A 14574-nucleotide genomic window follows, 5' to 3' on the forward strand; every position below is an offset into this window, starting at 1 on the left:
AAACTTCCCTCGTGCACCCAGAGCTGCCTCAGGCTTTGTTAGGACTCAAACACCCTCCATTGTACCTCCCTGTTATCTTCATTTTTACAGAGAAAACCAACTTCAAGGGAACTGCAACCCTCAGCCTTAGCTTATCACTGGCAAATACCAGGAGCAAGACACAACAAAATAAGAAAGAATTTGCCAGCTCAAGGTGTCCCAAGTATTTCAGCCACTCAGTTGATGAAACATACTTTGCTCTGCCCATGTTTTCCTGACCAATTCCAGCATCACTTTTACTGCCAGGAATACTGGCATACATTATCTGACTCTTTTCAGTCCACCAAGAAGAATTGGTCACTTTAAACTTTAAGATCATGAGCAAGGTGTAAAGATACAAAGTCCATTAGAGTCATCGGCTGGTTCGCGTTGGAAGGGACCTTAAAGACCATCTTGTTCCACCCCACTGCCATGGGCAGGGACACCTTCCATTACCCCAGGCTGCTCCAAGCCCCATCCAGCCTGGCCCTGAACACTTCCAGGGATGGGGCAACCACACCTTTCCTGGGCAACCTGTGCCAGGGCCTCACCACCCTCACAGGGAAGAATTTCTTCCTAATATCCAATCTAACCCCACCCTCTGTCAGTGTGAAGCTATTCCCTGTGTCCTGTCACTCCATCCCTTGTCCAAAGTCCTTCTCCAGCTCTCTTTTAGCTCCTTTAGGCACTGGAAGGAGCTCTCAGGTCTCCCCAGAGCCTGCTCCTCTCCAGGCTGAACAGTCCCCAAAACACACCTTTTCCATAACAGAAGCATCTATCAGAAATGTCTGCAAATGGCAACTTCAAGCAAAACGCACTGAAAACTTGCTCTTAAAAGCATGTCTAAGAACCATTGTTCCCTCTCTGTGTTTGTTCAAGGCAGAGAGAATTGAGAGAAATAATTATTTTTATATTTCATGGCTATCAGGAACCCTTCTTTGCCTGCCAGTTCAAATTCCCTGGTCTCCACAAAGTGGAAGAGTAATTTAAGAATTTGGACCAATCCTGTGTTATTTTGAATAGGGATTTCATTTTCATTAAAAAGCAGACACATTTTTCCTTCCCTTGTTTTTCTTCTTCATATGTCCAACAATTTTTTTCATGTCTTTACAAGGTTCCACTCAGCTTTACCTTCTGGCAATTCTTGCTACTTCTTTTCTCCCCAGTTCAGGATTTCCAAAGTGCAGTTTTCTTGGTCAGTCAGTTTTCTGGCTCCATAATATTATTTTTGAGACAGTTATTCATACTTTTACGTCTGGAGCCTTTTACCACAATTTTCCCGTTAGCAGAAAATACAGTTTCAGATAATTGCTCAAATTAAAATGCACAGGGGATTACTTAAATCCACTTGACTTCATTAGCTTCTGATTTTCAAAAGTCTTTTGAAACAAAACCCTGTCATGACAGACCTTTTGTGTTTACCCATTTAAATCACAATGCAGATTCTTTCCAAATCTGAAGTTGAATTTTAGTCTTTCTATAAAGCACTGCTTCCCAAAACCAGCTCCAAAATAGCAATTTGTGATTTATACTTTCATGTATGAATTGTAAGAGATATTTTACCAGGACATTCATATCAAGGCACCTATAAATGTAAAATACTTGGTGACCATTCTTAATTCCCCTTTTCAACACATGTTGAGAAAAATTTGCATTTTTTACTCTGAGAACATATGGACTTCAATGGGAGCGAGATTCAAGTAATGTTAATAGTCTCAGCTAGGATTAACATAAGCAGAAATTACTGGAAATCTTCCTTGAATAACTTGGATAGTCTTGAGCAAGGAAGGCAGAACATGGTTTATCAAGTTCCCAGTAAAATATTCTTTTTTCTTACAAGTCCCCTTCCTCTTTCTCCAGAAGTCTCATTTTTCTTTTAGGGAAGGAAAAAAAAAAAAAAAGTTATTTGATACAAGAGGCTCCAAGGACTTGTTTTGTACTTTTACCCCCAAGGTCTGAGAGGCAGAGCTGTGCCCCTCTCACAGCACTCAGCAAGGCCATGTGAATCACTTTATCCTTGTCCTGCCAGCTACATTACTGGGATTTAGATCCCACCAATCCGACAGACAGCTTGGATGTTTTTTCACAAAGCAAAACTGCACAGCAATTCCCTTAGGACTGTACAGTGAAAACTAAAATGCAGTTTTCAGATTTCTGACACTCTTTTCTTTACAGCAGTATAGGACTGACTGGAGCTGTAATTACCTTCACTGAATCTAGTAAACTCTTCGGGAAAAACCGTCTCAAACCAACATCCTTCCTGAAAGAAAAAATACAGCATAAATATCAAAACCATTGTGCAATATTATATTTCTCTTTTCAGGCTGGTGTTTTGGGTCTGTTTTTTGTTTTGTTTTTTTAACCAGCATATACATTACTAAACAATCTTCATAGCAATGTCCTTGACAATCTCAGAGTAACAAACACAGTACTATTAAAACTCTAACTACAGCTACTCCACATCAAATGTGGGACAGCAGCATCTTCTAGTTTAAAATCCCAAAGGATTTTGCATTTGAACAGGTACCTGTGTGGAAAGTCTGTTATTTTAAATGTTGGCTTGGGCACAGAGGAGTTTTGAGAATAAAAACTGCTCTTTGTACATGTTTTAATAATTTAAAGAATACAGAACAAATATTCTCAGAGCTTGTAGTCAGGTGAGAAGGGAACAACATGAAAGTGGAAAACGCAGATAAACCTCTATTAGAATGAAGTAGGAGATACAGAATTAGAGAATGGTTTGGGCTGGGAGGAACCATAATGAACATCCACTTGCCATGGGCAGGGACACCTTCCACTTGACCAGGTTGCTCAGAGCCCCAACTTGGCCTAAGGAATCCAGGAATCCATAGAGCAATACTCATCATATCACCTCAGTAAGCATGCTGAGTGCAATTCACTACTGTTTTACCCTTTGAAGCATTATAATTAAGGGGTTGTTTAAATTTCTACTATTTATTTTTAACTCATACTGAGCAAATTAAAATTACCAGCATTTTCTTGCAAGTAATCTCACTTTTTGCAACTGTAAATCAGGTGACTGTGAGCTCAGATTTTGTAAACTGAATTTATCAAGCTCATGTTCACACTTTTAAATTGGGTTGTACCCCTGGTCTGAAAGCCAGAGCCATTAAACATTTCTATGGCTCTGATATGCTGCACATAGCTTATGTCTGATACGCATTTGTGTCTCTACAGCTGAACATCAGCTTCAAAACAAGGTGCTCGAGAAGCTGCCAGTGGTATGTTAGGGCAGAAGATACCACTGTACAACCAAGGGCAAAAAACTTGCATTCAAAAAAGGAAAAACTAAGAGAAAAGTATAAACAGGAAAAAGATTTATAGTTCACAGGTGTTACTGACTTTTTTCCTTTAAATTTAGGACATTACCATCTCTTTCAAACATTCTTATCTGCCTCTGGAACAAGTATGAAAGCGAGCTTTCCATGACTGCATGCTTTGAACATACATGGAAGAACATCTGGAATTCTTACATTTGGCAAAGAAAGGAAAAGCCGTTAGCAAGCGGAGATACTCAGGATTTATTTACTGCTACCTAACGGCACAAGAACAAAGCCAACAGTAAAGTCAATATAAAAAGCTCACTCAGAAGAATAAACCAGGGTATTTTTAAAGCTCTCTGAAGATGAGTAGCATACAATTTCATACTAAAAACATCCTCAACCAGGAGAAGCAGAATTTTCATGTGCAGCACTGGCATCTGTGAAATGACAGTAAGCTGCAGGATTATAAAACTTTCATAAATGTTAATTCCTTCCATGCATTTCTTCTCAAATGCAAATGATACTTGGTTTATCATCCCACACAGTTAAATGATTCTAACACACTATTACCATCTAAATAATATGCAAAGACATTTTGACAGGGATATATTAGTTTAACATTAAGCATCTGAGAGAGAGATGGTGCTTCTGAAATGAAGCACCTTCCATCACCCTGGTATCCCTCATCTTAACAGTCCTGCAGCACACAGCTGCCACAGCCTCATTTGACTCATTACTAGAACAAGTTGTAGAGCAGCCTTTTGTACAGATTGGGGTGCAACAAACTGAGAAGAAATTCTTATGCAGAGTACAATAGACCAAAACTCTTAACAAAACTTGTTAATAAAGCATTTCCTGTGTTTAGCTGAGACAGCAAATTTATTTGCTGGAGGAGAATTCAACAAAAGAACCACAAAGATTTAATGCCTTGGCCAACAACAACCTAAGGGTACCCATAAATAAGAGAATAAGCACTGGAAATCGGAACATACAGTTTTACACACACAACCCTACAAACTCCTTCCCAGCTGTGCTGTGTGGGGGTGGAATGGCCAACAAGGGAGACACCAACTCAGGGCTCTGGATGAAGAACTCAGACATCTGGTTTCTGACTGCCAACAAGAGATAACGAGCACTGAGAGCCTGGTTCATACAGCTCTACTACAGCTTTGTATTTAACCTCATCTACTCCAACCTACTTGTGGGCTTAAATCTAAATTCAATTTTTTAAATGTACAAACTTCAATATGATTAATAAAATACCAACTACGGATAGGTGATACTGCTTGTCTTACAATGATAAGCAGCTTTAGGCAGCATATACAATGTATTTTTCACCTCAATTCAAGTTACAACAAAAAAAGTAATGTTAGATTAACATAATAGACTTTAACATGCTTTTTACCAAATTGTGGCTGCACCTGTTCCTTCCTATAGTTCCCACTTCTGTACTTGTAATTATCCCTGTTCTCTGTTAACAGGCTTCACATTTATTATGAAAAAAATCTTTCACTCCATGAAGGCCCAACTATTAAAGGCTACTTAACAGTTTGATCCTATCCACCACTTCCCATCCAGATCTGTTCTTGTATGACAATCTGATCAAAGACAAATATACATCAAATAGACATCTAACAAAGGCAGGCAAGGAGCAATCACACCCGATGCAAAAAAGGGCTGTTTAAAAATTGCCCTCAGCTGGTTAAGTGCCTCATGATGTACTAAAACTAGCAACACCCCTCTCAAAAAACCCAGAAGGCCTCACTTGAGCAATAAATATTACTTGTGCACTTAAACATTTATGGGTTATTAAGGTTCTAAGATCAAATTAACGCATTTTGGGGATCACTGGCACTTTTTGCAGACCCTTTCCAGTCTGTAATTATCTTTACTATAGTCACTTTAAGGTGGTTTTATCCTTCATCTTTCCCAGCTAAATCCCATACAAATCACATATTGCTTCTCAAAAAAACCCAAAACCCTTGAAATGCAAAATCTCCATGTCCAATTCTGCATGGCATTTAAGTGGTTACATTTTGCATATCAAGGTTTTGCTTCACTTTGTCCTTCACAGCAGCAAGGCAGTTATTTCCTACCAAAGCAGTCACTGTTTAACAAACACAGAGACTGAAGGAAAGAAATCACTGTAAAACTGGAAGCAGCACCACAATGAGTCGTCCTGGAACTCTCAGCTGTTTCAATTATTAATTTATACTTTGTGTGACCTGTTATGACCCAGCTTTCTTTTGTCTCATTGTTTCCAAAGTCATTAACCTAATTACTAATGCTTGTAGCTTCTGATTTGCCAAAAAACTGACTTAAAAATAGTCTGCTCAAGTTCTTACTGAACATAAACTGCACCAACCATAATTCACATACTTTCAGATCTTTTTTATATCCCCTTTTAGTCTTGTCTGTCTGCTCATCCCCTTTATCTTTATTAGTACTTTCTCATTTTGTGATGTGTTTCCTCAACCAGGATGTTTCTACTAGCAGCTACAGGCAAAAAACTGAAGTATTTAAAAAAATTAATTAAAAAAAAATCCCTAATTCATACAAACCTAAAGCTTTAAAAAAAATCTGCATAAAACAGGAGCACTACAGAAATACCAAATACTCTACAAATAAGCAGGCTATTCCTCAAAGTTATCTTTACCTATTAAAATCATAGATTCTTCAAAAATCCTTGTAAACTTGTTCATTGTGGTATAAAATCTTAACTTCCTCCTCCAAATGCTCCAATTTCACACTTCCAAAAGTTAGCACACGTGTTATTAAAAACAAGATTTAAAAAATAAAGACTTCAATGCCGCACCAACCTTTTATCCCAATTTTGTGTTCAACTGTACAGCATCTTTTCATAAGGGTAATTAGTAGTGATGAGCATATCATTGGTGCATGTATGTCTGAAACTTTATCCATTATATAAATAGAAATAAAACCAGTTTTCAATCCCTGAAGCTTCTCAAGGACTTTGGCTTGTTTGAACTGAAGTCATCTCATGTCCAACATGAATAAGCAAACAAAGTATTTCAGTACAAGAATGCTCCTTGGTCTCCTCAAAATTTGTGATACACAGATAAACACTAACCTTGTTAACTGCAAGGTAACAACACAGAAAAAGTCCACACGGAGCAAACAGAAGGAAAAACAATACCACAAACATTTTCAGGTAACTCAAACTTTACCACAGATGAGTCACAACTGAAGAATGCAACTGGGCACAGAAGAACATTTAGGAACTGGGCACAGAAAAAACACTGAGGAACAAAATTACTTTACAACCAGAGCTGGCAAAGCCCATAAACATTAGCAAAATTGATGAAAATCATAATAAGCCTCCTGATCAAGTTTAAACAACTCCAAACCTGTTTCATTGGACCAGAGTTAAAGGCACTTTTCCTACTTCTACACCTCAATGGGTTTCATCATCCTTTTCTTATACTAAAGCATCTTAAACTTGATGGGATAGGAAAACTACAACAGAAACGTTCTGTTATTGAACTGAATTTATTGTTTCTGATGCAGGGAAGGGACAGTTCAAACCTCAAGCTAGAACACAATACTTACTCTAACACTTCATAGTTGGACTTCTTTTCTAATGCATTGCCTCTCATCTCTCCGTAGGATCTCCTGAAGACAGGAAAAATATTTGAAAGCAACAATTATTGGATAATTCAGCCTAAAACTACAACACCAACATAATCAAAACTTCTACTCAGCATCAGAAAACATTGCCAGAATGAATTAAAAGCTAAGTATTAAGTACATTATTCTACCTCAACAGATCAGATTTTTATTTTACAAATTAATTGCATTTTCAGAACGACTTTAAACCAGTGCTGCTACAAAAAGAAGTGACCTAAGCTGCCCTTCAGCAGCTCCTTCTACCTCACTTCTTTGCACTACCTGCACTTCTTTGTGAGAGTCCTCTGTGCATGGAACAGGGAGAACCAGGGGAAGCAGGCAGTGATGAAAACTGCTTCAATCCAAACACGTTCACATTAAAAAATAAATGAATAAATAAGAAAGTTTTGTTAGGAGAAGGCTGAGATTATCATTGTCAGGGAGAAAAATGGACCAGTAATGCTCATTCTAAGAGTCTCAGTAGCTCATCTACAAGAAGTATCTCATCAAAATGCTCTGAAGAGCCACAGCTTGAGAACCAGGGAAGGTAAGACTTGGCTGACAACATAATCGTAGATTATTATATTCATTACATGTTTTGAAATAGGGCACAATGATTTTGTAAGTGCGTAAGGAGTTTGCAGTTACACAAAGAATTTTTGTTTTCTCTGGGGCTACCAGCAAAACTTTTAACAAAGGCATCAGGTTCTCCTGTGATACCTGGAAAATTTCATAAGCCTAAATTTTGTTTTAATTTGGAAAGAACTGTTCAAAGGACACTTTTATTCTCTCCTAACAAGTTTACATTTGTCATTCATTTCTTATCAATTTTACTTCTTTCCTAATCTCCCTGTTCAAGACATCAGCATAACTAAAGCAAATGTTTCAGGCTGGAAATTCTCCATAAATTAGCAAAACCCAACACATGCATTTCGAAGCTGGGAACTCTCTCAAGGATCTCTTAATCTGATATACTTATCTTTATTTTCCAGCTGTCTATACAGTTGACAAGAACACCAGAAACACCCAAAAGGATCCTTAAGATTTAATCATTTCAAAACAGCACATTAAAAATTGAGCAAATACAGAGAGGAAAGGTAGCAGCATTTATTTATAATTACATTCTTTAGCTGTAGGATTTATATATGCAGAATCACAAGACTATTTGCTAAATAACACCACAGATGCATTTTTTTTTAAGCATACTTCCATGTACTCTACAGGCCTTTGAATTATTCAGATGAAGAATTCACCCAAAAGGCAGTATCAAGAGGTAATTAATTAAAATTTTAAAATAATGTTAATTTAAAAATCACTAGAAATTAGTTACAATCTATTCAGTTTTTCTTCAAACTGCTTTGTAGAAAATAAATGTCTTACGATGTTTTATTCAACTCTACTGGTCAGAAATTGATGAACTTTAAGCAGTTTCAAAATTACTGTATATATTCAGTCAGAAAGATGTTGAATAATAAATTAAATTATGAGCTTACCGGATTTCAAGGCAACCTAGTTTCAAAGCAATTTCCTGGTCCACTTGATCTGCTATTTCTAACATATAGTCATTTTTCACCTACAGCAAAAGAAGCAGGTAGGCATCACAGAAAGATAAGGTCAGTGCCAACACAGACTAAAATACTCCCCAAACAACTTTCAAATGAATACATCCTAATTTTCTGGAATAACAATTCACAGTCCAGGAAGAGAAAAAAGAATTTGTGTTTATATTCTCCATAAATGAGCGGCACTTTGGGAAAAAACACATTTGAACCGCAATGAACTTGATTGAAAAATTCCTTATATATGTCAATATTGGCTACATTTTATTAAATATAATCAAAATTCACAGAGGACTGAGCAGATGGTTGTACCTGCATTCCAGCTAGGAGAAGGCAGGCTGTGTTCTTGAATCATCCTGGTCAATAGTATTTAATTGTGTAGGTGGATCTAATCATGCAAATAAAACTGATAAATGCCTGGGAATTACAGTGAAAATAAAAATAAAAGTAAATGGAGTAGTATGTGCAAACTGTACTGCACACTGGCATAAAATAATACTGAACTAGCAAGAAGAACCAAGAGTGACACTGGATGATGACGATCTACAGTAGCAAACACTTCAAATCTTCATCACCATGTCGTGGACTTTTTTTTATTTACCAACATGGCTGTGGGAAGAATCCTATTTTTTAGGTAATACTTTCACCATGTTAGAGTAAGCAATTTATGCAATAACTAACAACAACAAAAAAACCCAGGCAGTAAGAGAGAACAGAACCAGTGCCCAAGAACTTCACTGCAAATCTTGCACCAGTAACAAATCTCAACAGTTTTTCCTTAACAGCTCCTGTTATCCTCTTATGGAAACATCAAGTTGCTACTGAGATCCTAAAGTTGCAGCAAGGCCCGAAATACCACAAAAATCCACGTGACTGACCTGCAGATCAAAGAGGAGATGATGCACTATGAAAGCAACACACTTCACCAAGTGGGTTTGTTGAGTGATGACAAGTTGTAAGAACAACTATTTCAAACTACTACTGCTAGGAAATACATAACTTAAAAGATAAGAAATTATAGCAATGGATCCAACAGCTGGAGGTGTTCTCCACTCAGCATTCTCCTCAGAACACGTGAGAATTCACCACTGCATTCCCTCAGCACCAGTGTGGCAGCTGGGCCCTGCTCCAACTACAAAGTAACAAATCCCTAAAAACTTCCTGGGTCTGAATTGCATGGAAAGTTTTAATTTGTTATTAAAAGACATGAAAGAAGAAATATGATAAACTGTGCAGGAGTGAGAAAATGAAAATGAATTATTACAATGGCTTAAACATGAGAAAAAAGCTTCTTGCATTTGAATTCATACAGACACTCAACATGACAAAATAATGAGCTTTTAACTCTTCTCAATTCAATTCCTACAAATACTAATGAGACAGGAGAATAATTGCCCTTCAGCACCATGCAGTGTGCTATTTGTACACACATATGGAAATAATAATTCTGTATTCCCATACTAATAATACACACAATATGAATTAATAATTCTCCTCTTCATTATGCTCACAATTTTAAATACTTGGATTCAGACTGGATATTAGGATGATTTCTCCACTGAAAGGGTGGTCAGGGATTGGAAACAGACTGTCCAGGGAGTGGTAGAAGCACCAATCTCTGGAAGCATTCAAAGTATGGATGGAGCCCTTAGGGACACGGTTCAGTTGTGGATGTGGCAGCACTGGATTAATGGTTTTTATTCCATGTCTTTTCCAACCTAAACGGTTCTATGATCCTATAAACAGCAAAATGTAATAAATTACACCAGGATCTCTGTTCATGAGAAAGGACATCAAACTGGTCCTGCATAAAACTGTCAGACACAAGCTCAGGGCAGGTAAATCAGGAATGGAATTTCAGGCTCCATGAACTGCCATAAATGACCTCTGCAAACACACATGGGTGGTGAACAACAGCACAGCCCTCCTCATCCTCAGCTCTGCGTGGGGATACTTCAAAAGGAGAGGAAGTGTTGAACATGAGTTCAGATCGTATATGGATACCCAAATTCCAGAAATGCTCATGTCCTTTTCCTGAGAATTCACCTTCCTGTACAGTCAAAGTTACTTCACCGAGCAAGTAAAACTGTTCACAAAATCCCTTGGCCAACCTGCCTTACACCCACCCAAATAAAATACCAATTGACCGATTCCTTGTATTTCAATAAACTTTTTCTTTTTTAAATTGCACGTTCAATTTTGGGAACCATTTCAACAATTTTGCATCACCAGGAAATTTCAGAGCTGTTATCCATCTATTCCTTTTCCCATTCCCATTCCCACAACAAGAAGAACTGGCTGTAGCAAAGTAGTTTTTAAGTCCTGACACACAAAACTTCCACCTGCAGGAACGATGCTAATTTAAGATCCAGTGTATCATGATCAAATGTGTATTCATTTATCTTCACAACTCATTGTCTTGTGGATCCCAGTACTCAATTTGTTAAACTAAACAGCTTAAGAGCATCTCCAGTTTCATGCAAACATGATTTTAAAACACTGCTAGCCTACTGTTCCATAAATAAATAAGCAACATTACCCAAGTATTTAAAGTTTGGGGTTTATCTCCTCTTGCCCTGTGGCTTGTGAGCTGTCCAGTCATGTTCCTAGCGTGACTCTGCAACTACAGGCATCAGATACTGACTAAGAAAATGTAAAAGACCATCCCCTGTTTCAACAAAATGGAAAGGGAAAAAGACGTATTTTATATTATATACACCTACTTATTTTAGTATTTAAATTTTGTGAGTTATAAAGAGAGATTGTAAGCTTCAGAATCCAGTGGTCTGGATTTAACAGTGTCCTACTATATTTCTCCTTTCTTCATAAACCTGCCTGCACACATTCTGCTTTCCAATTCAGCAAGAAAAAAGGAAAATAGGCAGATTCAATTTCTACTCCCAGAATACCAATGAGAACTTCTCTTATCACCTTTAATTTTGCTTGACTATTCTCTTTGAGATGGCATCAGATCAATGCATGAACTAATGCCTGTGCAGAGATTAGATAAGAATTTCACAGGAGGCTCAGCACAACCTCCTAAGGAAAATGCCTGAGCAAATACTAAGTGGAAGAGACAAGAGATAATTTAATGGTAATTAAATGCACTGTCACAAGGCAATTGAATAGTTTTCCAAGAAGTCTTTTGTGTTTGCTCAATTATAACTTTTATTATTATTATTATTATTGTTAATATAATTGAGAGAAATGAGAATATTTTCTGGGTTAGAAAAACAAAGGCCCCATGTTCAAGAGCACAAAGCCTACATACATACAAAGGCACAAAAAATGAACTCTTAGAAATCTAACAAAATCTATCAGTTCTTTTCTGTTGACTACAAATTCAGAAGTATGTTAAAGAGGGAGGATGAATCCTCCTCTGTTGGGTTTGGAGATCCTGTTATCTGTGAGCTTGTCATACTCCTTGACAGTGTGTGCAGACCTTAACCTATGGCTTGGAAATTCAGTTAACAGTGTGCAATACCTGGAGAAGCTGAAGAATACATTTATTTATAGACAGACAGATAGATATATACACACACACATCCTTTTCAAGCAGATCAAGCACCACTGCCACACGTCTCCTCCCCAGTTTAATTGTTCAGAATGGGACCTTTCCAAAGGCTAAACCAGAAAAAAAATGTAGGATGCTATTTAATATACCTTAATTTTACCTAGGTTGTAAGACAAAAGTATTTATATAAACTTGTCACACAAATCTGGTTTTGAAAAAGCAACCCCAAAAACCCAAGTGGCCAAACAAGAAACCAAAACAGCAACCCATGATCCCTTTCACGAGCCCAACAAAGCCTTTAAGATGCTGCTGTTAAACCTGTGTGCCGTTACTTCATTTATACCCCATACTAGAGACCAGATGCTCTGGCAATGATAAAATTACATTAAGTCTGTATTTATCTCCAATACTTTATAGTCATAATGTTATAGCAATAAAAATGCAAAAATATCAACAAGGCAAACACTTGGATTTACACTAGGATTAAGAATTCAAGTATCAACACTGCTAAAATCTTATATATTTTTTATTTGGTAACAATCAAAACCCAAAATACGATGTCTGAAGTGAGTCACTTTGATGTATGTTGCTTGTAACACATTTGCTTCCACTGACTTACTAATTCTGTATTCCCACATAATGTGCTTATCTCAACTCCCTGAGAAAAATACACTGGAAAACAGTTTAAAGGAGGATAAGAGACAAAAATAATTTATTGCTGCAAACTGCTGTGTTGATTTCAAGAACCTTTTCCCTCGGATTTTTTTTAGTATGTTCTAACAAGTTTAAATCAGATTTACAGTCAAGCAGGTGCATGCTTTGGGGAGAAAGGATTAGTCTACTTAAGTTCCATTAAACATGGAATAATGGAAATAAAAACTGCTTCAGGCTACCAGGCGAGTACTACTGCAGTGCCAGTGTCACAGGAAGCAACTCTACCTAAATTTGCTCATTCACAGGGTGGCAAATAAGAATTAAAGTGCAACCTACACTTCACATTTGGAGTTGACTTCTTGGCCACAACATCTACAAACAGCCTGATACAAAAAAGGGCTGCAGCGTGGGGAAAATAGAATGCCAAGCATAAAAGCACCTCTCAGAGGTAGGAAAAAGAAGTCTTGTACATGTTCTGATAAAATAAAAAATGAAACAAAATTGTCATTGCCCCCACACACAGAATCCACATCACCATCAGTGAATACATGCTTAGAAAGGGCAGTAATATGCGGAGGGTTGTGAGCCCTTGGCGCAGGAGCCCTCTGCACTCCCTTGGAGGAGAGACGCCTGAGGGCAAAAAGACTTTACCCCAGAGATAAGCAACCTTCCTCTGGGCCACGGTGACGAAGTGAACCACGCCCAGCATCCCTTGTTTCTATATGGTAATGGCCTGTACCCAGTTGGCTAATCGGTTTCTACCCCACCCCCTGCCATTCCCATAAAAAGCCCCTGTTTCTGCCCCTGAGAAGGGAGCCTTTGTCCCTGGCCTTCCCTTCACAGGGGCTGCTGGACAATAAAAGCTGCCTCTGCGGAACAGGCAAACGAGGCTCCGCTATCTGTGTCCCCGAGTCCACCTCGGGTGATTTCACAAAGAGCTGAATCCCAAGAGCTGGAATCACTTGTAGCTGAGGAATCGCTACACTTGCTGGAATCCCCGGCTGCCCGGCGAGGCCGGCCACGCCCCTGGAAGAGCTGCTCCTGCAGGATGCTCTCCAGGAAGGTCGCGCCACACCTGCTGACCAACATCGGACCCCCCGCGAGAGTCATATCCAAAGCAAAACAAAGATTTTGAAATCCAACACAATCCTACACCATATTTTCTGATTTATTACTGTCCTGATATTCAACAACAAGTCACTTCATTTAAAATACTTTCTATTCTTAGTAATATTTTAAAATTTTTTTTTATCACTCTTCATCTTTTAGCCAGAACAGCAATCTCTCTTCCGTCTCCAGTTTTTTGGGCATTAAAAGTTCAAAGATACTCCTAAATCATAACAAAAGAAAGGAGGTGAACACAACGTGAACTAAAAAGCTTTTCCCACATGGAAGTTGGGCACATAAACACAAGCCCAGTTTCATTTCTGATGTCAAGACTTGTAAAATATTTGTTCTTTTACTTGAATGGGGAAATTACTAATGGTGTCACTTCTAACTTCTCCAAATTTACTAGGAAATAATGGGCAGTTTCCCAGCTACCGAAACGGGTAGCAAATTCCAGACTGAACAATTTAAAATAAAAATTGGAAACAGAGGAAAGCCCATGTTTGTGAAGACGGAGAAATTAGAGAACAGCCCTATGCTATGATTTAAGGAGAAATCTAGCACTGGCCTCGTATTCTATATACCAGCTGCTACTTTCAAAAGCCATCTGCTTCATTTTCCTGCACACAAGTTTTTTTATGCAGCTGCAGTATTTCAGAAGAAGGTTCACCCAGGCTGACAAGCAGTTCATAAAAACACACCATGCTCGATTTAGACTTCTTTATTAAGAACAACAGTAAAATAATTCTGAACTTGGCAAATGCTTTCCAGTTTAGGGATTAAAAAAAAAAAAAAAAAGGCATTAGATACT

The 14574-nt window shown here is 37.9% G+C and overlaps 1 protein-coding gene across 14 annotated transcripts in view; it reads right to left on the reverse strand.

Annotated features, from left to right (window-relative positions):
- PTK2 (protein tyrosine kinase 2) overlaps nt 1–14574 on the reverse strand; it is a 198443-nt gene that overhangs the window by 68556 nt on the left and 115313 nt on the right. For all 14 annotated transcript variants that reach the window (XM_048286970.1, XM_048286969.1, XM_048286958.1 and 11 more), the window contains 3 exons: nt 8423–8502; nt 6873–6935; nt 2224–2278 (listed from right to left, as the gene is read on the reverse strand). In XM_048286970.1, the coding sequence (XP_048142927.1) occupies nt 2224–2278; nt 6873–6935; nt 8423–8502 (198 nt within the window). The remainder of the gene's footprint in view (nt 1–2223; nt 2279–6872; nt 6936–8422; nt 8503–14574) is intronic.

This window comes from Corvus hawaiiensis, chromosome 26 (assembly GCF_020740725.1).
Source record: "Corvus hawaiiensis isolate bCorHaw1 chromosome 26, bCorHaw1.pri.cur, whole genome shotgun sequence".
Classification (NCBI taxonomy): domain Eukaryota; kingdom Metazoa; phylum Chordata; class Aves; order Passeriformes; family Corvidae; genus Corvus; species Corvus hawaiiensis.